Consider the following 26,859-nt stretch of genomic DNA (forward strand, 5'->3'; position numbering starts at 1 on the left):
AAACAGCCCTGATTTGTAGCATTTGCTGCTTTGCCATTTCTGTGGTGTAAATTCTCCCATTAAGACTGATTTCAATCTACAGATGGCTTCACAGCCTTTATTTAACAAACCGGCTCAAAAGTCCTTGAGAATTTAGCAACTGGCTTGTAAGAGCCCATAAGAGCTAGACCCAGCACAACACAGGTAGGGCTGGCCTCCAATTCCCGGCCAACACCCATCTTGTTCTCCGTGCACTGTCGCTGACTGACACAATTTGGTCATTACTGAGCACTTGATATGGCTCATGGTCTCCTAGGAATATCACATACCTGATCTCATTTAGTCCTCACAAAACCAACTATTCCTATTTCCATTCCATACGTCATGATTAATACCGGAGGATTATCACCCTCCACTTGGCCTGAGCTAGACATAAAACCTAGCACACTATACCTTTGGGCAAAGCAGGGCACTCCCAGAGCAACGCACAAATATATTTTTAACACAGTGAAGTTCTTTTAAGTAGATTTTTTTTTCCCGCTACAGAAGTAATGAACCACCTTGCAAAGAAAATTTAAAAGCAACCATTTATTCTCCTATGTATTAAGAGGTATTTGATGCCATGGTAAAATGTTCATGATATATTACATTTTAAAAGTAGGAAAGTGCAAGATGATACCACTTAAGTAAAAAAAATAAGTGGGGCGCCTGGGTGACTAAGTCGGTTAAGCACCCAACTCTTGATTTAGGCTCAGGCTATAATCTCACGGGTTCATGAGATGGAACCCCACATCTGACTCTGAGCTGATGGCACAGAGCCTGCTTAGGATTCTCTCTGTCTGCCCCTCCCCCGCTCTCATGTATGTGCACTCTCAACCTCTCTTTCTCAAAATAAATAAAGAAACCTAAAAAAAAAAAAAGCAAATAATAAAACACTGGAAAAAAAGAAAGAAGAAAAAATGTTTCAACACTAGTCATCTCTGAACAATGGGAAGTAAAGATTTTTCTTCCTTTCAGTTTCTGTATTTTTCATAATTAATGCATCAACATGTATTCCAATTATACGGAGAAAATGTAATACATATGATTTGAATTTGGAAAATATAAAAATGAAAACAAAACCATGACCTCATCATTCACACTCAACAATTGTTCCATTTTGATTCAGCGTGTTTTTCTTGAAAGATGTTTAATTTAAAAGAACAGCAGCAACAAGCCTGGGCCCTGCAGTCCTTCACCCAGAGAGGGATGGGCCTCTCCCCAGCCCCACCTCCACCCTCAAGGACCTCTCCCCCATGCCTTTTTGTATCAGCTCTAATTTTCACAAAAAACTCAGAGATGCATATTATTAATCCCACGTTCGAGATGATGAAACTAAGAAACTCATTCTCTATGAGGACAGGTACTGTCTGTCTCATATGTCACGTTCCCACTTAAAGCATCTTTGCACGGGAGGCCTGGTGGTTAAGAGTGTGGACTTCTGTCAGGTGGAATCAAGTCCCAGGCCAGGCACTGATACTCTCTGAAGATGTCTCCATGGGCAAGGGTTTCTAGTTCTTATAAAATAAAGATTAAAAGATGATTTCCCTTAAAGGGTTGTTGCAGTAGAGTCATGGTACTGTTACTTCCAGTCAGCCGCAGAGCTGAGAGTTGAGATAGATCTGTCTGGCTCCAAAGTCCACACCTTCTCTACTGTGTAAAACTTCTTTTCTCCCTCAGGGCTCCCGTCTGTGAGGGGTTTCATTGTGCAGGTCAGGGAACTTGGCCTTCGGCTGAAGCACAGGCACCCGACAGTCACCAGGGCCCCAGACATTTCCGCAGCCTCCTCCTCAGCCCTGTTGTGCCCCCAGGAACCTGGAGGATGGGAACCCTTAGGCCTGGAGTGGATGAGCTCACCTTTGACTCCTTCCCTCTCCCCAAGTCGTGCCTCCTCCTTGGGGACAAAGCATCTTGAGCTTGGATTTCAGCTGCGTCCCTTCCCCTGGGGGTTATCTCTGCCGAGCCGTCAGGACCTGATTCTCCCTGTTTGCCCTTTATCCGTTACACCTTTGTTGGCAGGTGGCTTTGCCCAAGCCCCAGAAAATGTCAGAGCACAAGCTGGGAACACGGCCTTCCCGCTGGTGAACAGGCAGCTCCGTGTTCTTTAGTATTTGGAGCAGCCCTGCCAATTAGCTTGTACTCTGCCCACATGCCCGGGGCTGAAAGGGAAGCAGGCCAGGCCTGAGCAAAATTAGACAATGGGCTCCCAGAACATGGAGGGGGCAGCAGCACCTGCTGTTGTCTCCCCTCGGGGTGATATTAGGGGTGGAGCTGGAGAGGGAGGGCAAGCAGGAAGTTCCTCCTCCACATTCCAGATGGGGCTCTGAGGGCACAGCCCAGAGCAAGGGGTTAGGAAGGGCCGGGCTCTGGAACTGGAATCTCCCCAGGCTCAGAGAGTGTTGGCACTTAACACCTGGGGTCACAGTTCTTTCTGGCCAGGAAGGATGCCATTTAAGGATAAGGCTGAGTCTCCTCCATCTGTGACCTGCATAGTCTCCAGTGCAGTGCCGGCCGCTCAGAGAGTCTTGTGGGGGGCAGTATATGTGGCGGTTGAACACAAGAGTTTTGGAAAGAGGCGCACGTGTGTTCTTGTTCACCGCCCTTCCTCACCTACTCTGTAACCTCAGAACTTGACTTCTGGGCTATGGCTTCTCCCTCTAGAAAACAAAGGAAGTAAAAATGCGTACCCCCTAGGGTTACTGTGAGGCTAAAAGGAAATGAGGCTAAAAAGAAATCCACATAGTATCTGTTTATAGGATTACTGGACTCTCTTTGGGGATGCAGAAAAATTTAAGCCTTCCAAAGCTAATACGTTATCTTTGAGGTTAACTAAAACACCAGAAGGTCAGAAGGCACAGACGGACAGGAGAATGTGACAAACATTTCTCGAAGACCCCCCCCCACCCCCACCCCGGTGCCACACACTGGACTGAGTGCCTTATCTGTGTTCTGATTTTACACTGCAGGTAACATCTGAAATCAGGCAGCTCAAAGTCAGACAGCTTGCTGGCACATTAAAGAAACAAAGGAAATGTTCAAGACCAGAATGCCTGCTGTGTCAAGATACCTAATTAGAAAGCAACGTCATAGTGAATTAGTAGAGCAAGTCCCCAGCTCTGCCAGAAGAGCTAAAATAGATGTGCCGACAGGGGAATCACAAAGCAAAGTTGATTATCATCCTGGTGACTCGGTTGATCCCACAAGCATGACTCAGAGGTTCAACAGAACTGGACACGTGTCGTATCTAAGTGCCCCGCTATCAGGTAGTGTTTCCAGACACCCTTGTCATCTCACCGAGACAATCCTACTCCAATCAGAGATCTTCATGCCAATTGAACTTGTCTAATTATAACGAGGAAGCATCAAGGTAACTGAAACTACAAAAATAAAACACCAGTGATGACTAGGTAACAACAGGATGTTGGATTTATACAGAAACTCTTTCTTTCGACTTGACAAGACATTTCACAAAGGAAAATTATAAATTATCTTCAACCGCCATATTGAGACTCAGAAATCCATTGTAACAAAGACAGTCAGTGTTGGTATCATTCACTCATTCATCCATTCATCTCTCACGTATTTTTCCATTCATTCAACTACATGAGTTGAGTGACAAATGGGAATGGGTAGAAGTTGGGGTAACGTAAAATGTCAAACAAGAGATGGTACCTTCATTTAAGGGATGATATCTGTTAGGGACCAATCCAGTGGCAAAGAGGGGTAGTTAAGCAAATAACTGAAACTCAGGTTTGGGCAGGATGGGATGTCTGTGCTAAGTGTGACATTTAGGGGCTCTTGGGTGGCTCACTCGGTTAAGCATCGGACTCTTGATCTTGGCTCAGGTCATGATCTCACAGTTCGTGGGATAGAGCCCCAGGTTGCACTCTGTGCTGACACTGCAGGGTCTGCTTGGGATTCTCTCTCTCTCTCCTTCTCTCTCTGCCCCTCCCCTGCTCACTTGGGCTCTCTCTCTCTCAAAAATAAATAAACTTAAAAAAAAAAAGAAAGAAGTGTGACATTTTTGTGCAGGTGATAATGGTGCTATCAAAGGATTTTAAGCCTGAGAGTGTTCCCTTAGGAGCAAGTGGTGTGCAGAAGGGAGTAGAGGCAAAGAAGCCAGTTAGGAGGTGAGTGCAATTATTCTTCATGGAGTCTACTCTCAAGGGCCCTTGCTGCCTTACCACCATTTTCCCCCTCAACCCATGGCATCCAGGTTTTTCCTCCAACTGTTGACTGAAACTATTCTTTCCTGTCGTGAATGAACCTCTACTAGCCAAAGCCTCTCGATGCCACGTACATGGTTAGACACTAACTCTAGCTGGAAACTTTTCTCTGAAACACAGCCTCTTGCTGTTTTATCTCCTGGTTCTCTGGAGACTGCTGCTCTGATCCAGACTTTTCATGCCCTGCCCATTGAGAAGTCCCAGTGTTCTTAAGGCACATCTTTAGCACCATTCTAATCTGAACTCTCTCTGCGAAATGCCTTGCTTATTTGCAACTTCTACAGCTTAAATCCTTCTCCCACAGAAAATCTATGGATAAGGAGAATCTGAGAATGGGGACTCTCTGGGGGAAATTTTATCACTGCAGTTGGTGTCAGCATTGTATTATGATGAATTCATCTCTGGAGCGCCCAGGTGGCTCAGTCGGTTGAGCATCTGACTCTCAGCTCAGGTCACGATCTCACGGTTCCTGAGATGGACCAGGCTCTGCGCTGACACCATGGAGCCTGCTTGGGATTCTCTCTCTCGCTCTTGCTTTCGCTCTCTATCTCTCCCCCCTCAAAAAATAAATAGTAAATTCTCTACTTATGGCTCTTAAGATGAAGATTTGGGGTCAGGTAAATAATGTGCCCTTCCTCTTTACCCTTGTTATAGCTGTGCTGCGGCTTGTATCCACAACTGAACTAGTGGATTGAATGGTGAAGAAAAGATGCGGAAAGAGAAGGTCTAATCTTCCTAGTGACTTTTTAAAAACCTGATCTCTGGGTGTTTGAAAACTATGCCTGGTCCCTCAAGAAATGCACTGCTCTTCTCTAATCTCCATCAGTGAATTGTTGACTAAAACTAGAAGGGGGGCTTCAAGGAGGTTGGGACTTGACTTTACTCATCGTTGTCCCCCAGGACCGACAAAGTGCCTGGCACAGACTAGGGACTCATAAATAGTGAACGAGGAGTTATATCTGTTCCATGTTTGGGTGGATGCAAGCCATACCCACATGTTCCTGGCTTGTCAAGGCCGGGGAACTAGCAAGAACACAAACTTTGGCTAAGCTGCCGAGACCATGTATTAATAGAATCTGGAAGGGGTCAACTTTAGAATTTATTGGCTTCAAATCTTATATAAACTTACTGCTGCATCCAAAAGACTCACATCTTTGTGGAAGGCCCAGGGTTTGGCAGATACAACCATGAATGAGGTAAGATTTGGGGACATAATCAACCAGGCATGAACTGGCTGAGTGTGACCACGGGAGCTCAAATCCAGACTGACACCTCTCTTTTTTCAGCATCTCTACCTCAGCACAAATATCTTCAGTTTTGCAGACCACTTCTCTCGGATTGGATTTTGGTCATGTCTTCTCATCTAGTTTAATTTATTTTAAAACCTCAAAAATTTGTAATAATCTAATAAAGGTTTTTTTCCCTGAAGGCATGTTTGTGGTTTGCTCTGACTGGTAGGGTCCAGTGCAACTTATCAATTTAAACCCACTGGAAAGCACTGCGAATATAGTTTATTCCCTTCAAACTATTGCTCTACCGGTTTACTAAACACATTGCCTCAATGCTGTGCTTATTCCCTTCCTGGTGAGGGCCAACCTGAAATTTGCAGAGCCACTCTGCCCGATTCCAGGCCCATGGAGCCTTCACAGCCTCTCTGTCAACTGGTGCGGGATTCTCTCACGAATGCAAATAAGACTGGGTCTTGTCCCTATGTTGAGCTTGCCTCAACCTTTCATTCTGTGGATTGAGACCCAGTTTTGGATTTTGTTGCTTATCCTCAAAATAGCTCAGTAACTGGTCCTTATAATGAACCAGCATCTTCTACTGCCTCAGAGTTACAGTCAGTTAAGCATGGTTTCTTGAAAATATACACAGTTTTCTTTTTTTGTCAAAGAGGATGCCAAATAGAGCAATGTTTTATGTCCTTTGCTTAAAATATGTGCTGACTTATGGCTTCTTTTTGATCCTTGCAAAAAAAAAAAATGCCTGCATTCCACCTACTCAGCCATTCCTGCTGTTGTGAACAGAAAGGAAAGTGCCCTCCTATGCACTGGTGATTTCAGATGATGGTCAGGGACCAAATGTAGAGCTTTTACTTCTCTACCTCCAGATCGAATGGCTTAGAATCAATTACTGCTAAGCCCAAATCATTTTTGGCACTTGCTGTTAAAAATGTAATTTCTCCATTGACAGCTCTAGATAGCAGGCGAGCTCATTCAACTCTTAGAGGTTCACTTCACCACCAATTTTTCCTAGAAGGTTCAAAGAACCAATGCTGTTTAAAATGGGATGTGTCACAGATATGTTGTTGGGCTTTTTTCTCTAGAGGAAGTAAATGTTTGCTATTATTCTGGATCTTTCTTCATTGTGCCCTCTGGTGAAAAAATAAGAGGTTCTTTGTGTGTGTGTGTGTGTGTATGTGTGTGTGTGTGTGTGTGTTCATGTGTGTTTGTGCATGTTTATTTTTTAGAAAAGTCTTAAAACTATTTTGTAAAGGGACCTTGGCCCTGCCCACATGATATGCTTGCCTCCATCTTTCTTTTTCTTCCTCTATCAAATATTTTCAACACCGATATTTTTCAGGCACTGTACCAGGCACGAAAATAACAATGGTGAGTAAAATTGGCACTGTTTCCTCCCCCTCATTAATCTTCCTCATATTGGAGTAAGAGTCTTGGGTTTCCCTCCTTAATGTTTATCAAAGTGTTCCAGCCTTGTTTTGTGCTTGGTTGGTTTTGAAATCACATGGACCTGCCTTCTGCAACATGGAATCTACATCTAACCTCATTCCATGCAATTCTGCTGCTCCAAAGTGAATTTCAAATCTATATCTCTGTTTCCTTTAGACCTCAAGGTCTAAACACTAGCAATGATTTCTAAACCTTCTTTAAAATAGAGGAAACTTTTTCATAAGCAAATTAATTGTGGAACCAAATATGTTAAATAGACTATTTTGAAGCTACTCTATTTCTATCTAAAATAAGGTGGCATGTTAACTGCCTCCCTGACTCCCCTACTTTCCCTAGAGCACTGAGAGCACCTTGCTAAACTGAACTGGGAAAATTGGTCTCATGGCTGGCTGATTTACCTTGTGAAATTGCCCTGGAGCTCCACCTCCAGGAGTCACCCTCTGGCTGAATGATCATCCCAGGCTGCAAAGCAGTTTGGCCCTCAAGCTTATCCTGTTTGTGTGTGTGTGTGTGTGTGTGTGTGTGTGTGTGTGTGTGTATTTGAAAATAGGCTGCCTACCTTTCTCAGAATCGATGGGCACATCACACATCCTCATGTCCATCTGGCGCTCTGTATCACTTCCCAGACTACTGCAAAGTGATAGAAACTAGGGCTCAGATTTGAAAGGAGAGGCAGGCAGTGTGCACTATTGGAATAGGCCTTCAAACTCGTACAGTGCTGAGTTTCTTTTTCCTTACAGTGCTTGTGCAGGGAAGCCGTCGCCCCACTTAGCATAACGGGTGGGTTCTCACTCTGCAGTCAAGAAAAGGAAAACATTTGATAAGCAGGTCAGTTCTCTGATATTTGCAAGGAGGGTTGCAAAGCGAATGTCTTGGGAACATATTACAGAGAATAAAAAATGATCCAGTGTTTGTATCTCAGGAGAGGGAGAGAGGGAGAGAAGGAGAGAGAGAGGTGGAGAGTAGGAGAGAGGTTTCTAATTCAGACCTGCAGAATAATTTCATCATCTGTTGGAAAGAGTCCCCATGACACAAAATTTTGCAGTTTCTCTACCTTCTCACAACCCCCGCACTGTTTTCCACTTCATTGCTAGGGCAGGGTTTCTAGAACTAGAAGGTTTTGAAAAGCTGTTAGTGGAGGAATCGTTTTATATACCACCCCCTGTGCCCCAAATCTTTCCCAGAATTTGGGGGAAAGGAGAGCAAGGCAGTTTTGGTTTTGTTCTTGTTTTTAGAAACATTCTTCTTTTCCAAAATATAAAAGCAATACATCAACAGTACCAAATGCTGGTAAGAATACAGATCGGTAGGAGGACCTCTTAATAGACTGCTGATGCGAATTTATATTGACTGATGCAACCACTTTGGAAAAACACCCTTTAGAAAAACATCTTTGAAAGGTAGACTTTCACATACCCTATGATAAGCTTTTCTACTCCTAGGTTTATATACAAGAGAAATTGTCCCAAAGGGGCACTGGGAAGACACATACAAGAATGTCTGGAAATAGCCTACAGAATAAACAATAATACCTTCACAAAATGGAATATTGAATAGTCATCAAAATAAAAATAAATGAGCTCCAGTGGATGAATCTTAACAATACAATATTAAGTGAAAAAATTTCTAGAAGGTAACATATGCACGCTACCCTCTTAAAAGAATTAAAGCCACAATAATAATAAAAAAAAAACAACACATGCTTTCTAGGGCTATGTACCAATTAGATACAACTTTTTAAAAAAGAAAACAATGGGATGATGAGATTTGAGAAGGTGGTTCTTTTGGGTAGAGAAAAATGGTAAATGGGATTAAGAGAGGATCCATATCTAAGATGTTAACTTTTGTCTGAATCCTAGTTTATATATTGATCATAATAAACATATTAGTAAATAATGAGTGTGCACGGGCCAATGAGAAGAGTATTTGCTGAGTTGAAGATTAATCCAATTCAGAGTGTGTTCTGGCATCCAAAGGGAAAACTGAAAGCAAAAATTACATATTCATTGTGAACAATTTAGAACCCAGCAAAGTCTGCGAAGAAAGAGACATCTCTAATAGTATCACTCCAGAAATAATCATTATTAACATTTTGGTGTATTCCCTTCTAGCTTTTTTCTAATTCATATTTTTCAACAAAATAATAACCGTGATGCTTAACCAATAATCTTATTCTTATACAATATTGTGTATATTTTCTCATGCGATAAAACAATCTCTGAAAATGTTTTTAGCAACTAAATAGTATTGAATTACGTTTCTGCATCACAGTTTATTTGACAAATCCTTCAGGTGTATTTATTTTAGTTGTTCCCAATTTTTCATTATTATGAATAAGGCTCCAAAAAGTATTTTGCACTTAAGTTTGGGTGCCGTCTCTGATGATTTCCTTAGGATAAAATTTTAAGAGTGGAATCTAAGTGCGAAAAATGTTGAGTTACTGTCACATGTTGATACATTGGAGAGCACTATTTTTATGAGAAATAAACTGAATAAGATAAGGCATATTTGTGTGCCAATATATACATGATTGTCATTTAATTAATATCAGTTGAATATGAAATTGCATATAATTACAAGCTTAGAATACTTTGGAAGAGGATAAAGAACTTTCTCATCTGCAAGCCTATGAAAATTAAGTGACTCAGAATTTTTCTTAACTTTTAGTAGAAATACAGGTGCATGCCCCTGGAGTGATTCTTTTTGTTGCATTAATGATAATAAATATAACTTAAATATCATGCTATTCTTTCAAAAGTGTTTCCCTATGCATTATCTCATTTGCTTTCCATGATTCTTCTAAGAATTTTGAAATAATTGACAAGTTATTCTAAAATTTATGGGGAAATGCAAAGGACCTAGAATAGCTCAGGTAATCTCAACAATAACAAAGTTGGAGGACTCACACTACCTGATTTCAATACTTACTAGAAAGCTAGAGTAATAAAGAGAAGGTAAAATTTGCATAATTGTCATGGAAACCTACTAAATGATATAGCTGTATAAATATCGTTTAAGGCTCATTTCAATGCAACTGATCATTTCTTACCTTGGGACAAGAACAGCTATTGTCATTAAAAACAACAACAACAACTGAGGCAAGTAGCATAATAAAAGCATTTTTCGAAGTAAAAGTCATATACTACTGATGTGAAGATGATTTTAAGTGTTACACAAGTATGATTATTTTTTAATAATCACGTATTTAAAGATTATCCCATGCTTAAAGTCACAAATAATTTTTTTTCCATTAAAGATGCTCATATAAAATTTCCTTCTGAAATAAACTTAAGTTTTAAAAAAGTGATAAATTTGTGGGCTAATATAGGAGTGCTAATACCTCATTACAGATTTAGGCAGACTGACCTGCCCAATAACTGGCTTAGCAGAAAAACCCAGGTTTCCCTTTTCACTCATAGGCTGATTCCTTTTACTACACAGTAGAAAGTAGACGAGGAAGAATGTTTTCCGCAGACAAATTGGCTTCTAGTTCACCAATCCGGTAACAAATGTATGGAGAGGCAAGCCAGGGTGTTACCTGAGAGAGGGCCTACCCCACAGAAACATGAGGGGTGGGAAACAAATAAGTCCCTCACAACACACACACACACACACACACACACACACACAACATAGATAGACCTGTCAGTGTCCCTGGCCCCAAATGTTGTCATTGTGTCTCTGGAGACTGTAGTGGCTGACCCCACTCTCTTGTGAACAGATTCCAGGTGATCCTGCCTCAAATTCAAAGTCCCAACTCACAGAATTTAAGGTATGACCTTGCCCCTTGGCTGCCAGACAGGCTACCAAAGCAAGATTGTATCTGATAGCTTTTATTTCTAGAGTGTCAATCCCATGGTGGGGCCCACTTAACAGAGAAAATGGAGGAAAGCCTGTTGGGTAGACAAAACCAATATTCAATGGGGGAGAAAACCAAGTCTCAGAGAAGTTAGGTAACTTGCCAAGGTCATAGGGCAAGGAAGTAGGTTTGCATTAAAGATCTGACCCTTCCAATGCAAGTAGTGGGAATGAGAGGCTTCAGGAAGGAATTTTGTTTCTTATATGTGACAGGGAAAATTTGTGTGTGTGGGGGGGGGTGGGGAACAACTAAAAAGATGCAACCCTCTAGAACCAAAGAAAAATGACGTCCCAGCTTGAATCTATAAATCTCTGTGTAGCCCAAGGCTACATGAGGGAGATATTTTCCCCTACTTTTTCCAGGCAGATGTGCTGTGCAATGTGCTTTTTTCACACTGTGAAAGATGTGATGTGAGAATTCCCAGGAAAGTGGCTTTGTGGTTTTTGTCCTTGTAAAGTCGGTACTTTATCAGAATAATTGCCTTTTTCTTGACTTTTTTTTCTTTTTCTTTCTTCCTTCCTTTCTTCCTTCCTGTCTTCCTTCCTTCCTTCCTTCCTTCCTTCCTTCCTTCCTTCCTTCCCTTTCCTTCCTTTCCTTTCTTTCTTAAATCCTTTCCATCACTGTTCCAGTACAGCTCTTTGACAGTTAGGGGCTCTTTCTCTGTGTCTGTGCAGAGGGGCTCTTTCTCTGTGTCTGTGCAGAGACCAGCACCCATTCTGGGTGGTGGAGGTCCTCTCATGTAACAGCTTCCAGGGCTGTTCCAGGATCATTTCTGCCAGTGTTATTCAGAGGCAGCTTCAGGGACTGCGTTGGAGAGCTAGTGAGCATTCCCCTTATGGCTGTCCTGCCCCTGGGAGTTCTTGGGGTAGTAACAAAAGCCAAAGTCCCCAGGATGTGCCCTGCTCAATTGTATGTACTTTGTTTCATTGTGAGATTTAATTTATTACTCTGGTCTCCTGTTGCACAAAACCTATAAAAATAATCCAGGCCACTCCTTTGTTTCTTCCCCAAATACGGCTTTTGAAAGCTTCTATTGTTCCAAAGGATCTTTTCTGCTGTCTTTTGAGAGAATGAGGGATTAGATCTGTTTCTTCTGTTGGGTATTCTCCCCACATCTCCACCTGGACCCATCAGAAGTCCAAGGACACATCGCATGGCCAAAACTCCTACTAATAATAACACAAAATTGATTAATATAGTTGGAATTTATAGTTGAAGCTCAAGGACAGCAATCTCTGGGGAGGGGAAGGGAGCGCAGTTGCAGACAGGAGGAGACTTAAATGCATATTTACATAGCACTTTACGCAATAGTGAACAATAGGTTCTAATAATATTGCTTTACAGATGAGGAAACTGAGAGACCCGGGTCAAGGTCACACAGAGTAAGGGGTAGAGCTAGGATTCTAATCTCAGCAGTCTGGCTCAGTCTTCAGATTTCCCACATTGAGAAAATCTTCCCTCCCCCAGATCCCCTTGTTGCCACAACTAGAACCCTCCAAAGAATTCTCCCCACCACCCTGCTTTATTTAGCCAAAGTCTGAGTTAAAACCCCAACTGCTAGGCTTCAGTTTTCTCTTCCATAAAATGGGAATGATAATGATGCCTGTTTCATATAGCTTTATAAGTGCTATGCATATGGTAAACATCCACTATGTGACCATTATTACTATCAGCTATTAGAGAATTTTACAGAGGTTTAGAAATACTGGCTAATCATGAGACATCTCCAGACGTTCATGAGACTGGAATTGTCCATTATTGCTTTACCAATACAAATACAAACAGGTTGTTTATCCTTGTGGTTCTGTATCTTACCCAGAATTTCAATTTTAGAACTTTCAGTTCAATGGTTTGTGTCTAAAGAGAACCATTTCTGCCATCACCACAAAGAAAGCTTGGGAACTCTTGGGTTTAAGACCCACAAGAGGGCCCACCAGGCAAAAAGATCTGTATCTTTGAGCTTTGCCCACACACACTAATTCAGATGAATAACAGAACAAAAGAAAGTACACAGCGTATTCTTTCATTAATTGGTTTATTCATCAGGAAAGGAAGAGAAGAATAAATGCTGGCAATGAGAATAGCCAGTTTTCTGGGAATTAAAAGACGTTTTTGCTTGAACGTGCTCAAAGTTTAAATAACGAGCAATAAATTATCTAAGTCAGTAGTTTTTCAACTGTGTTCAGTGGAGCCCTGGAGTTTTCCAAAGGCACCTCAGAGGCAGCTCTGAAGTTAGTAATTATCTCACTGGCTGAATGTTAACTTGCAAAGGAATGAAGGTACCGAGGCTGTGAAGCACGGAGAATGACTTTGAAAACAGTTGCACCAGAACCTGAAGACTTAATCAGTCCTGGGTATGTGTGACCTTGGTCAGGTCACTTCCCACCTCTGGTTTCTGTTTTCTGTCCAATGAGGAGAATCCATGATGTATAGAAACAGAATTCTTTTGGCTCTAAATCGCTGAGCTCACTACATGAGTTGTGTTCCCTACAATGTCTACTTCCAACAGCAACAAAAATAGTTTGGGATTTCTTCATACAACTGTCTTCAAAGCTGGTACGTCACTTTTTTTTTTCTTTTTTCTTTTTCTTTTTTTTTTTTTACATTTCTCAGTGGTTGCAAATCATAGCTCTTTCATCTGTCCATTTGTTCACAACCAGGTATTTCATTCCGTTTACTCCAGAAATGTTCAGTCAGTGCCTTCCAAGAGCCAGGTACTGGTAGAGGTGAGGAAAAGATGAGTAGGAGAAACTTTTCTGTTTTCTTCAGGGGCTCCCAGTCCCCTGATGAGCTGGTAAACCCACTCTTGTATGGCTTATAGATGTCTCCTAAGTCTGGCCATTCTGGCTGGAGATGATAATATATTTCAGCCAAAGATCTGAGAAACCGGTAGTTGCCTTGGAAAGAGGGAGACCTACCTCCCCTGTCTTTTGAAGGGTTTCCAATAAAGTAAATATCCTTTGTCTCAGAGGCCATAAGCTTGAATGTGAAAGCAGTCCTTTCTCCTGTTCCTACCCCTTTGGTAAATGCAAAGTACCTTCAATTCCCAGATCCCTTCTGTGGCTAGCTGGTTAGCAGTAGAACACTGTTTATAAGGATCTCTGATTCTACCTTGTTTAGCAGCCATAATAACCCTTGGTTCAAATGGATCACTGTGCATAGTTAGGAAAGACACCCTGTGTTGTAGTCTGATTTAGATTAATCTAGACTCAGGGCACCTGGGTGGCTCAGTTGGTTCAGTGTCTGACTTCGGCTCCGGTCATGATCTCAGAGTTTGTGAGTTTGAGCCCTGTATCAGGCTCCATGCTGACAGCTTGGACTGCTTCAGATCCCTTGTCTCCCTCTCTCTCTGCCCCTCCCCTGCTTGTGCTCTCGCTCTCTCTCAAAAATAAATAAAGATAAAAAAAAATTTAGATTAATCGAGACTCAAATCCCAGATCCATCTAACTGGCTTTGTGCCTGTTGGCAAGCCACTCAACTTTGCTGAATCTTATTTTTCCTGACCTATGAAATTATGGACATGTCATAAGGTTGTTATAAGGGTAAGGACTCACCAATATAGCACGCCCAGTGTTTGTTCATGCCTCGTGAGGATTCAAAAAGTGGCAGCTCTTTTTATTATCTGGTCTATGAAGAAGGCATTAGTCATCATACTGCCTACGAATGGAGAGCCGACTGGACTAGCCCTCTTAGATTATTACGGGAATTTAAAGGAATCACTGTAGGGCTGAGCAGAGGCTTACAGATAGATGTATCCTGGGTGGGAGTCAGGGAAGCCCTAGAAGGAAGTTGGGGTCAAGCTGTCAGCAGTCTGGCCATACCAGTTGATGGAGTGGAAATCTGAATGGGGTTCAGGAGAGGAACTTTCATTGCCTCAGGTCAAAGAAGGTGTCAATGATTGACATTAGAATTGTAGGAAGGTGAATGGGTGAGACTTTTTCCCCCATCGACCTGCCTCATTAAACCAGTAATCTCCATTTGGAAAGCCGCATAATCACCATTTGGGATACTAAACCAGAAAATCTCAAGAGTTGAGGAGGCCTCTGGGGCACATAATAAATCTAGAACAGGAGACTGGTGAATGGTGCCTTGAAAATGGAGGAGCCCAGACATTTGGAGGTTCAGGATCTGCCAGCTCAGCGGTTGCAAACTGGAGGACTTTGTTGTCACATCTGTTTCAACCTGAACAACCTGAACATAAGGTGGAATTTCACCTACTTTTCTGGCTTTTCTCAAACATTAGATGATAGAGCCACACTGAACCTACATTCTTATGTAGCGAGTTTGCTCGCACCAGCTCTTTGGGCTAGATTATTTGCCAGCTTTCTTCCCTGAAATAATCTTTCCTTCTGGTTTTTGTAACACTGTTCTGTCCTCATTTTCCTCCTCCCTCTCCACCTGCCCTTTTTCATTCCGTTTTATACAAGACCTTCCTCCTATGCCTTAAATGCCATGCCAGCAATCTCAGGGCTGTTTTAGATCCCCTTCTTTTTCCTATTCCTTCCACATACTCTTCCTGAGAAACTTTTGAATCCCAGCTATATGCTGCTGTAGAGGAGAGAAGCTTTTCCCTTCATCCCTTTTAGGTTCTTTGGCTGGTCTAATAATTAAATTGACATAAGACAGATTAACAAGAGAAAATCAAATTTAATTTTGTATGTATGGGAGCCCATAAAAATATGAGACTCAAAGAAATGACGAGAGCAGGCAGCTTTTTATACCTTTTAGGGAAGGAAGTCATAAAAACGTAAAGAATTGGCATGACAAAAGGGTTTGGATCCGGTGTAGCAAGTAACAAGGTTTATTCAGACAACCCTCTCAGCCCTAACTTCCCTATCTCTGGTGATAAGGATGCCTTCTATCCTCCTGGTTCAGGGAGGGTACCTTTCCCATGGGAGATTTATTTCCTCTTTTCAGGGGGACAAAGGAAGGTCAGAGTGTCCGGTTTTTGCATTGGCTGTTTCTTAAGTGACTTTAATTCACAATAATCAATTTGCCAAAGTGGCGTATTTTGGGGTGGCGTATTCTGCTCTCCTTCACGGCTTCTGTCCGTGAGAGCTGTCTAGCACGTCAGGGACTTGAACTGTGCAGAGCCACAGGATGGTAGGGGTTCTGGTGTGATATTTTTCTTTCTCCCTTTCATCCTTTAACTGACCTAGACTGTTTTTATTTTTAAAGTCATAATGCTTGTTTTGGAAACTTATTAAAACAGAGACAGTTATAGATAAGGAAACAGAAATTGCCCACAATCCACAGATAACCGTAATTGATATTTTGTTTAAAAGAGAATTCTACATCGTGCTGATTTCCATCACTATCCTCTCACCGGAAGTTCTTTTGCTTCATAAACTCATTTTCATATTTATTTAACTATTTTATTTCCTATCTTCTTTACTATGCATTGTTCACATTCCCAGGCCCCATATAATGTCTAGCACACAGGAGGTGCTAAGTCTTCGTTGAATAAAGAGTCTCCACATATACAATAGAGTTAATACTTTACATACAGTTCTAGATTTTTCTTCATTTAGCATTATACTTCATCTTGCCACTGACTTAAGCATTTCTCTGTCATCTGGAATGATGAGTGAAGTCTTTTATGAATTAAGAGGATCCCTCCCCAAGGGTCATCACTGGCCTCCCATTTACTACTTCACTGAAGAGGAACACTACAGACCACCAGGCTTATTAGAGTCAATCAAGAGCAAGGCTTTGGAAATTAGAAACTTGACTAGCAGGTCGATGCTGACACGTACCATTCTCAACCCTTACATTACTTAGCTCCCCTTAGTAGAAAGAACTCTTAAGTTTGCCTTACCCAGGAAAGAAAGGCAACCTCCCTGTTGAAATCTTCGAAGAGATGCTGTTGGATCCTTTAAACTATTCCTGAAATAGTGGTGCATTGTCCTAGGGGAATGGAGGCAGGCTGAGATGAGATTTAATGTCCAAAGAACCTGAGAATAGATGCTACCATTTCTACACTTCAATCCCCAATGAGGAGAAAGTGGTCAGCTGGGAAGGTAGTGGCTGAGCAAAAGGGGAGCAGAAACTGGAATGGGGTGGGAGAAGGAGTAAAGACAGAGAAAGGGAGAAGGTACACGGAAAGGACCATGGGCACGGGAAACAGACCAGGGCTCCCATCCCATTGCCCAGCCACCAAATGCGGAACTTTGAGTAAGATGCTTAGAACTTTAAGTCTCAACTTGGTCGTCTTTAAAGAAAGCAATTACCCATTGATACTAGCGACTATTATTAGGTCTTTCAAGATGTCTGTGCTCAGAAACTCCAGGAACAGTACAGATGAAGAGGACAGTATCACCATATCTGAAAGTGGCTGCTAAAAGGAAATGGCCTCACTGGAATTAACAGGAGAGGCTCGGGGTTACTTTAAATGACAATGTCAAAAGAACTGACTTTATTCAATATAAGTAAACTCAAAACATAAACATGTAACCAGTATTGACACTGTGAATTACTAACTCTAACTCTGCTCTGAGGGTCCTTGGCACTATTTGAGTTGTGGAGCTCTTCAGGGTTTGTTTCTATACCTTAACCTGTTCCCAGATTCAGTCCCCCAGGGGTAAAGTGAAAATTAAAGGGCAGACAGAGTGATGAAAAAAATTTTTAAAAAGATACCAAAGTATAAAGATAGGCATGGAACACCTGGGTGGCTCGGTCAGTTAAGCGTCCGACTTCAGCTCAGGTCAGGATCTCACGGCTTGTGGGTTCGAGCCCTGCGTCAGACTCTGTGCTAACAGCTCAGAGAATGGAGCCTGCCTCGGATTCTGTATCTCCCTTTCTCTCTGCCCCTCACCTGTTTCCTCGCTTGCTCGCTCTCTCAAAAATAAATAAAACATTAAAAAAAATTTTTTAAGATAGGCAAAGTGATGCTAAAAATCCAAATTAAAACTAGACCAGAATATTTACATATTTTATTAAATCTTTACAATCAGTAATTATAATCAAATACACAATTATATACAAGGATTATATACATTTTGCCCAGACTTTTACATCACAGTACATAGTTTCCCTTAGAAATATTGTATACATTTATCACCAAACAATAAAATCCAACAACAGTAGTGTTACAGCACCTGTTAGTACAGACATCTTTTTCATAAATTACATCATAAGAAAATATACGGCTGTAAATTGGGCTTTTAAAAATGTCTTTTATAAAATCTGAACATACAATATTTCATTCACAGAATGTTTTTTTTTTTTCTATGTTCTGACTGAAGCCTTGTGCATAAAACGACCGGTTGGAATATTTACTAAATCAGCCCCCCCCCACCTCCAAAATTATAAGCACGATTTGAATTACTTATGCTGAGCTTCCTTTATAATGAATCTGACATGGGGTCTGGTGAGAGAACAAATGCTGGTTTTATTGTAAAAAGGGCTATGATGATAACTTGAATTTTTAAAAAATTCTCAAAAGCATAAGCATATTAGAAACTAAAACCAGAGAGTGCACAATTTATCATTTTACTAATACTGTGAAGAAAAAGGGAAAAGTATAATGTCAAAAAATAATTTGTTCTTGAAACAACTGTATTCTTGTTGGAAGCCTATTAAATGTTAAAAAAAAAAAAAAAACCTGCCAACAAAATATCCCATCCTAAACATATCCAGTAAATTACAATTCTTTCATACCTAAAACTTTATGGGAAAATTATTGCAAATTAGGGTATTATCATTTCAATGGACTTTCATAAGCAGAAAAACTATAGCTATTTTTAGTAGGTAAACAAGTTAAGTTTTAAAACTTGAAAATACCTGAATTAAACACTTGCTCTAATATCTAACTTTTCACTTTCAGATAAATTCCTTACTTGATTCCAGGTTTGTAAACATTGTATAAATCTTTCTTATTCAAACAATTTTATGGCTGTGGCAATCACTTCATCTCTATTTCTATGCAGTCAACATTTAACTGAGGTAGACCAGATGTTTCTAAAATTCAGGGTCTCATAGAATCCCCCGAATATTTAGGAAGTAAATAAAACGTCTATCAAAGGTATTTAAAAAACAAAACATTAAAAAAAAAACAAAAACCTAATGCTGTTGGAATTTTTTAATGAACTCAAAAACAACTTCATGGCAGTACATTGAATAATAATAATAATAATAATAATGAATAATGATAATGCTGGGAGTTTTGAAGCTGAACATTATACCTTCTTAACTAGGGAAAAATCAAATATGATTCTTTCTGGGTATAAAGTATAATTTCTTAAATTTTTTTCTTTTTTTTTTTAAGGATTCACTTTTCTAAAAAAGTGAACAATTTGCTTCTAGACATCAATGAATGGCAACAACTCCCCCTAATGGCCAAAGGAAGGGAGAGTAAGCTGGTTCTCGTTACCATGAGATCTTTGTGGGGAAAAAAAATTTTTTTACGTTGTTTTGCTAACTTAGAAAGTTGGATTTAGACAACAATGACTCTGAGCTACAAATACAACATCAAACCAATGTATATAAGGCTTCTGTAATCAGAGTCTTAGAGGAACATCTGCTCCTTTTCTCAAAGCCCCAGTCCTACAAATCAAGGCAAGTCAAATAATTAAGCTTCAGCTATTTTGGCAGCTTTGCAATTAAGAGGAACAAAGCACTATGTCTATCCTTCCATATACTGTATGTATTATAGTTCTATCTTCTTACACCAAATTTCACATGCAGAAAGACTAAAATATCCACTTTAGTGTCAGGTTTAATTAAGGGCCAATAATGGTCTTATAACTACTCTTCCCCACCCCTCTCCCCCCCAAAAGTGTCTTCTCTATTAGTTTTATTACTCATTGACCCAGTTACATTTAGCCAGAATTTTTGAAAGCAGCTATTCATCCCCTTACAAAAGAATATGACTACCTGGGATCTAAGACACACTGTACATGAATATACATAACTACAGTACAGCACTGCTGTTCTCTTAACAGCTCCATATACAGTTTAAGTTCATTAGTACCTCAAAACTGTTTTCAGAAAAGACTATTAGGTCATGTCATGGTAAAGAGAAAGAAAAGTAAGTCTCACAAATACTCCTTTAGACTGATTTAGGTAAGTTTTAAAAAATAAATAAAATGAATAAAACCATGATTTCAACTACAGGGCTGTCTATAGGATATCAACAACAATTTTTAAAAACTTAAATGTGGCTAGCACCAGACTGCCACCAAAAAAAAAAAAAAAAAAAAAAAAAAAAAAAAGAAAGAAAAGAAAAGAAAAAAAAAGAAAAGAAAAAGAAATTCTCATTAAGCTATATGGCTATTTGTTAGTTGCTACTGTGTAAGTTTTTTACACAGGTTACCATAGACTAATTTTCAAGTCCATATCAGAAGGAATATTTGTTAAAACAAAACAAAAATGAAACATCTTAAAAACCATGATTCAACAGAAAATGTGACAGACTCCTTAGGTGCAACTTTAGAAACCATAGTTTCAAAGAAGAAAAATAGTAGTTTCCCTAGGATTTTCAGATTACTACCACAGTTTTATCATGGCTCCCTAAGATAGAAAAATGGAACAAAATGTACTCAGCTACTGGCGATGTGGCCCTTGTGGCTCAAATTGCATACTAAACATGGGATGGAGTAAGGCTGATGGCTAGAGGTAATCACCTCTAAGAGCGATGAACTGGAAAAGATTTATAATTTGCCCTACAAGGACAGAACTTTAAGTGCCATTTCAGGTCAGTCACAGCTTTCCCTATGGAAGGCCCAATGGCAAGTTCATTATCACAACATTACAGTTTCCCCCTTGTTCCATTTTTCAGAAGCATTAAGTAACCAATTTCCACAATATATTATATGACCTTTTATCCTGGTCCCAACGATTAGCCTTTATGCAGAGAACTCACTGAGAAAGTACACTGGCTTCACCTTTGGTTTAAATGAAAAGGACATTGTGAGGAGAGAAAAAAAATCAAGTCCTCTTGATCATTTGTTACACAATGAAGCAAGTGAAAGTGATGCGCAAAGGCTGCTTTCACCATGAACGCATCTGCTTCACAATCACTTAGGTCACTCTGAGTGTTTTTGTGAAGGCAACATAACCAGAATGCCCGCAGTACTCATCTGTATTTTCCCCCAAAGAGTCTCTAACCCCAAAACCAAGAAAGCCGAACTTCCTTTAATTAGAAAGCTCTACAAATTCCTATTCTCCTCTCCACTATTAACCGAATTTGTTTCTTGTCTATCTGACAAGACTGCAGAAATCTGGTTCCTAGGAACGCCAGCAATCTTTTCCTGGCCTGAGGTGCTGCAGGGTGGCACGCGACGCTGTCATGGGGTCAGGGTGGGGAGAGGGGGAGGGTTGGGAGTTTCCATTTTTGATGGGACGGTTTTAAGCAAGGTCAGTTCTAACACGGCATGCTCCAGATTCCTATGTTAACTATCTCAGTCAGAACGTGGTTGCTCATCACCATACTTAAAGACTCCCATTAGAGAGCCTGCTTAGTATTCGGGTGTCTGTTAACCACAGTTTGGCTTTTCTTTTTAAATACCTACCACCAGATTCTTTAGTGAGTCATAGTTCATCTTTCTCCATCATTTCAAATGCTTCTATATCTTCATTCCAGTCTGCTAATATGGAGTCTATAGGCTGGACCTTTTTATCCCAGCTAACATTAGGATTGGAATCTTCCTCAGTTTCTGATTGTTCTTGAAGCTGGTTATCGAAATCTGTACATTCACCATCAAGACTTGTAGTCTCATGGTTTTCCATGGGGTTAGAAATCTGTTCAGAAGGAGAAACACTTGCAGCATTGTCCATATCTGCTGGAGATAATGATTCTGGTTGAGAGTTTAGAGAACTTTCCTCAGGAGACTCTTGATCAACCAAATCAACCTCCTGAGAACTTGATGTAATCTGTTCAGCACTCTGAGAATCATTTTCAGAGGATGGTTGTTCTTCATTTTCCATTTCAGGATCTGTACATGAAAGAAACAAGCTTCATGCTACTTTCCTACTCAAAATATTTACTATCACACTTTTAACAGCCTACTGGTTGTTGCAATAAAATGAAGAAATAAAAAAGAAAGAAAAACATGTTAATGCAGAGCAGTGAACATTAACACCGAAGAGTAAAAGACTGCCTTTAATCATGTAATCACATGTTTTCTGTATATTCATTTTGCAAAATGTGCCATTACAAAATAAACATTCTTCCAAACTGAAGAGTGACTCTAGTAACTGACAAGTCTTCAATGGGGATTAGTAAATATGCCAACGAATACACTAAACGATACTATTATTTAAGTGTACATAGATTTGCATTGTAGGTCTAAAATTTATTAAATATCTCAATTCAGGAAAGCTTGCACATGAGAACATATGAAATAGAGTAAATTTTAAACAGCACTTATCATAACTATATTTTAAGATAATATTCTTTTGAAAAGTGAAATTCCCATGCAGTAAGCCATGACAATGCCAATAATACAAAATTTTGGATGATTTGAGGGTACTAATGTGGTTAAATATTTTCATAAAGACACGAACTAAGATTATTTACAAAACTTGTATTTCATTATTGTAAGTCTATGAATTATAAGACAATTTTAAAATCCACTGGAAGGCTAAGAGTAGGTTAAACCTCTTGTAATGAATATACAATGAAGCCACTAGAAGCATCCTATTTGGGGTTCCTACAAGAAAGTGTTTCCACAGCACTGATGCCCCATGCTGCCTCATCCTCAATCTCTGTGCTTAGCCAGCAAGCAAGTCCTGAGGGTCCTCTGTGTGATGGGCACTGTGCAAGGTACTGGGGATAAAATGAGGCAAAAACAGACACCAGATTTGCCCTTATGGATCTTTTAGTCCAGGTGGGGAAAACATTTCCAAATAATCACACAAAATAAATGGAAAACTCTAACTGTGACATGTTTTATGTTGCTAGGAAAGGTTACAGGGAATAGGAAAGAATAGAGTTGAGGGTTTCCTTTGGTAACTGACACTTGAGCTCAGATTTAAAAGTAGAGTTAATCCATCAAAGAAGGAAGGGAAGATGGACATATTATAAAACCAGAAAAACTAAAGGAAATACAGGTATGCAGGAAGGTACAGACAGGTGTGTTTATGCATACTCTAAGTAGGATTATCTGACTAGGGAAGTTTAAGTTCTTGGCGGGGGGGTTGGGGGAGTCTCCACATTCTCTTCTAAGCTGTGGAAAAGGTACACTTGAATTCGACAATCAGGAAAACTATGGTGGTGACCAAAGAAGAGAAAGCGGAAACTGGTTGCTTGGCGCTCATTTACACTAGGCTACCCTAAGTTCAAGGGAAAACAAAAAGAAAACCTTCAAGTTTTTTTCTAGAATTGTATTAATCTAGTTTTAGAAGGATAGGAAAGGGCGTAGTGCTGTTTTGTCTAGTAATAAAAATTGTGCTTTTGGCAAAATTACCCGAGGGATACATGTATTATGTAATATTATTTTGGAAATCTAGCTAACACAAAAGTTTAAGAAAACAGAAGAGTCGGTGTAAATATAGGAAAAGAAAAGATCAAATTGCATTTTCAATTGTATTGTATGCTTAAACTCAAAGCAACTCTCAATTTAAAAAAATACCATTAAAAAAAGAACTTGATAAAGAGGGTAAAAATAAGATACATATGCAAACAACCTCTCTCTAGTAACAACTGGTTAGGATTAAATTAAGTACCATTTTCACAATAAAAGTAAAAACTATAAAACAAATTTATTATGAAAGGAACAAGACTATATTACTTAATACTATAAAATCTCAATGAAAACACACAACAAGATCTAATTATATTTGTAGCTAAGGGTATGTTCCTGTCATAATATTTAACAAAAACTTCCTACTTCTATGAAAGCATCATGTTCCCATTCTACTTCTTTTTGTTTTCTTTTGGGAGCAGATAGAACTATTTACAAGTTCTTATGGAAGAATATATCAACAAGAAGTGAAGAAATTGTGAAAAGAATTAGCGAGAGGAGAGTTGCCTTATCAGATATCAAAATGCACTCAAAACAGCAAACCTGTACTATTGGCGTAGGAGTAAACAAACAGATCAGTGGAAAAGAAGTGCTAGTCTGGAAACACATGGAATATATGAGAAGAGCTGGTAAATAACAAAGAGGCAGCAATCAGGAAAGTAAAAATGGCAGATGGAGAAATAGAAAAAGGAAGGAAGGAGTCAGTGTCTGCCACACTAATACACATTTTGATTCTAAGGTGCCTGTTAGCACTGGCATGGAGTACCACGATCCTAAGAGCATTAACAGCTATGTCATTAAATTCAGGAATAGATCAGAAACACAGGAAGCAAAAAAAAGAGTGAAGAAAATGTCAAGATATAAAGACAAGAAAGTTATTGAGTTTTAATAATAAAAGGACAAGGGAGCCTTGGCAAAGACTCAGAGACTGGATGTTCCACATTCATTCATCTGTACAACCAGCATTTGCTGAAACAAGAATACAGAGATGAGAGCAGGTAAAGAAGTACAATGTGATATGAGTGTCAAAGTAGAACTCATTAAAAAGACACTTTTAAATTTTACCTATAAGAATAAGAGAAAATTCCATAAAGAAGGTGGTATTTAAACTGGGTATGCAGGATGGCTAAATGTCCTCAAAGAGAAAATGGGCCATGGGGATGGGGACAGGGATCGATGAGCATTTCCAGAAAGAGGGAAGAGATGTCCAAATGCAAAAACGCATGAGAAAGCATGCCAGGTTGTAGGAGGAGGGTAGGTATGTATCGATTCTGCTTAAAAGAAGGTTTCAGATGCTCCTTTCTAGGCAAAGAGGCCTTCTGCATACATATTAGATTTTTTTCCCTGAAGCAAATCCTTTCCAATAGCAACCCAAATCCTACCGTTCAAATTTAGGGCACATTCACCCCAATCGAGTTCAGTGGGAAATAACCTTAGGAAAAATAACACTGCCAGACTTCAACCTTGAGCAGTTCAAACCATGGCACCTTTCCTCTCTTTCCCCTATTTTCTCTGTCTGCCTCTTTATCAGGTAGACAGAAATATAGGAGTAGCCCTGAAAACATCCTTCTACAGCTCCTAAGGCACCACAGGCCTACATTGTAAACTGCAAGCATGATAATGTATTGAACCTTTAAAATGACGAGTCTTTTCCCCTTGAAAATACTGAGAAAGGGAAATGGATTCTTAACTATAAACTGTTTGAAATTTGGACCTAAATGAAAGAGCACAGTGTATTTTGTTTGTGAGCACAGGTTTGGACTAAGTACCTTTATAAACTCTTGAAATTTGGGAAGATGGGGCACACATGACAGACATAATATTAAAACTTCTGTGGATAACTTAACTTTTAGATGTATGACTGGTTTGACCCGAGGAAGCAATGTTTCCACTTGATAAATTAAGAATGCTTTACTTCTGAAGAATGCGTAGTAAGATACGTGAACATTTTTGCTAGCAGATAGGACTGTTGCAGATATTTCTGTATTAATGGCTGGGACTTCTCAGAATAAGACAGTTAACAGTGGGAGTGGGGGGCTTGTTCTGGACTTCTATTTTCTGTATTAATATGTGGGAAGAACTGCTCGATCCAAACTGTATGACATTATACAGGAAGTATGGATTTGTGCAATGAGATTTTTAAAGGGCAATCTGGAGGACATTTTAATGTTGAGATTTTAAGGATGCTAATTGTTTGGGGTACTTATACAATCCTACCTGGTACCCCTGATGGTACAATATGGCTCAGACATAGCTGGAAATTAAAAAAAAAAAAAAAAAGTGCCTACTTAGTACTATTCAGTGCTTCTTAAAGTGTAGCTGAGTGGGATTATCTGCGATGCTTGTTTAAAATGTCAGATTCTGGTCCCCTGCCTTCAGAGAGTCTGATTCAATATTCTGGAGTAGGACTCTGGAATCTACACTTGTAACAAGTACGTCAGCTGACTGTGATGCAGAAGAGAAACACTGATGCATGCAGTAATGGCACAAGACAAATCAATGACAACCACCACAGACATTAACTTCTTAGGATATTTTCCTAAGTATTCTGAATGAAGTAGTTGATTTACTAAAACTATTATTGATTTTTTTGTTGTATTGATAATAGTGTTACATTGATTTAGTAAATATAGTTGTACAGTGCCTGAAAGACCTACATAAAAAAGAGAATTTTTCAAGACTTTGTGTCAAAAGATGACTCTATAACAGAATCACAGTTCAACAAATTTAGAGACCAGCAAAACTTTAAAATACATATAATTTAAGTAAAGCCCTTTTACTGCAAGGTCCTTAAAATAGAACACTGTTCAGATAATACTTTTCGTACAGTAATCCACTCCTGCCTTATTCACGGTTTCCCTTTCTGAGGTTTCAGTTACCTGCAGTCAACCATGGTCAGGAAGCAGATGACCCTCCTCCTCCTGACACAGCATCAGAAGGTCACTAGCAGCCTAATACTGTCACAATGCCTATGTCATTCACCTCACTTCATCTCATCACGTAGGAATTTATCATCTCACATCACCACAAGAAGAAGGATGAGTATAGTACAATAAGATATTTGGAGAAAGCCCACATTCCCCTAAGTCTCATTACAGTATATTGTCATAACTGTTCTAGTTTATTATTAGTTATAATTATTAACCTTTTATCGTGTCTACTTTATAAATTAAACTTTACTACAGGTATGTATGCATAGGAAAACATGGCAAATATACAGATCGATATACTATCCAGTTTCAGGCATCCACTGGGGGGGTCTTGGAACATATCTCCCACAGATGGGGGGGGGGCGCTACCTATAGAATTTATCTTTTCTCACATTCTTTCTCTAGTATGGGAAGCACATGCTTTGCTATGATCTTGTAGTCCTAATCCCATGTACTCCTACACACATACACATTTCTAAAACAAAGTCGATATTTTACATACTTTATACTGTATTCAAATAAAAGTGATCAAAAGTAACACATGCCAAAACAACGTCTTTGTTAGACTGACTCTTGCATTGACATGGACTAGCGAATTCATCTATTATATGGATATATAATTCACAGGATTTGTTATGACAGGATTGAAAAAGAATTATTATCATGGGACAG

At 39.7% G+C, this 26,859-nt stretch overlaps 1 protein-coding gene across 11 annotated transcripts in view; it reads right to left on the reverse strand.

Moving 5' to 3' along the window:
- EDEM3 (ER degradation enhancing alpha-mannosidase like protein 3) overlaps positions 1 to 26,859 on the reverse strand; it is a 102,491-nt gene that overhangs the window by 16,419 nt on the left and 59,213 nt on the right. For 9 of the 11 annotated variants that reach the window (XM_015073318.3, XM_027074361.2, XM_015073316.3 and 6 more), the window contains one exon: positions 17,712 to 21,727. In XM_015073318.3, the coding sequence (XP_014928804.2) occupies positions 21,324 to 21,727 (404 nt within the window). In that variant the 3' untranslated portion in view covers positions 17,712 to 21,323. Of the gene's footprint in view, positions 1 to 5,016; positions 7,728 to 17,711; positions 21,728 to 26,859 lie in introns of those variants that run through there. The other 2 variants (XR_008293221.1, XM_027074363.2) reach the window with 2 other exon arrangements.

Source organism: Acinonyx jubatus, chromosome E4 (genome assembly GCF_027475565.1).
Source record: "Acinonyx jubatus isolate Ajub_Pintada_27869175 chromosome E4, VMU_Ajub_asm_v1.0, whole genome shotgun sequence".
NCBI lineage: Eukaryota > Metazoa > Chordata > Mammalia > Carnivora > Felidae > Acinonyx > Acinonyx jubatus.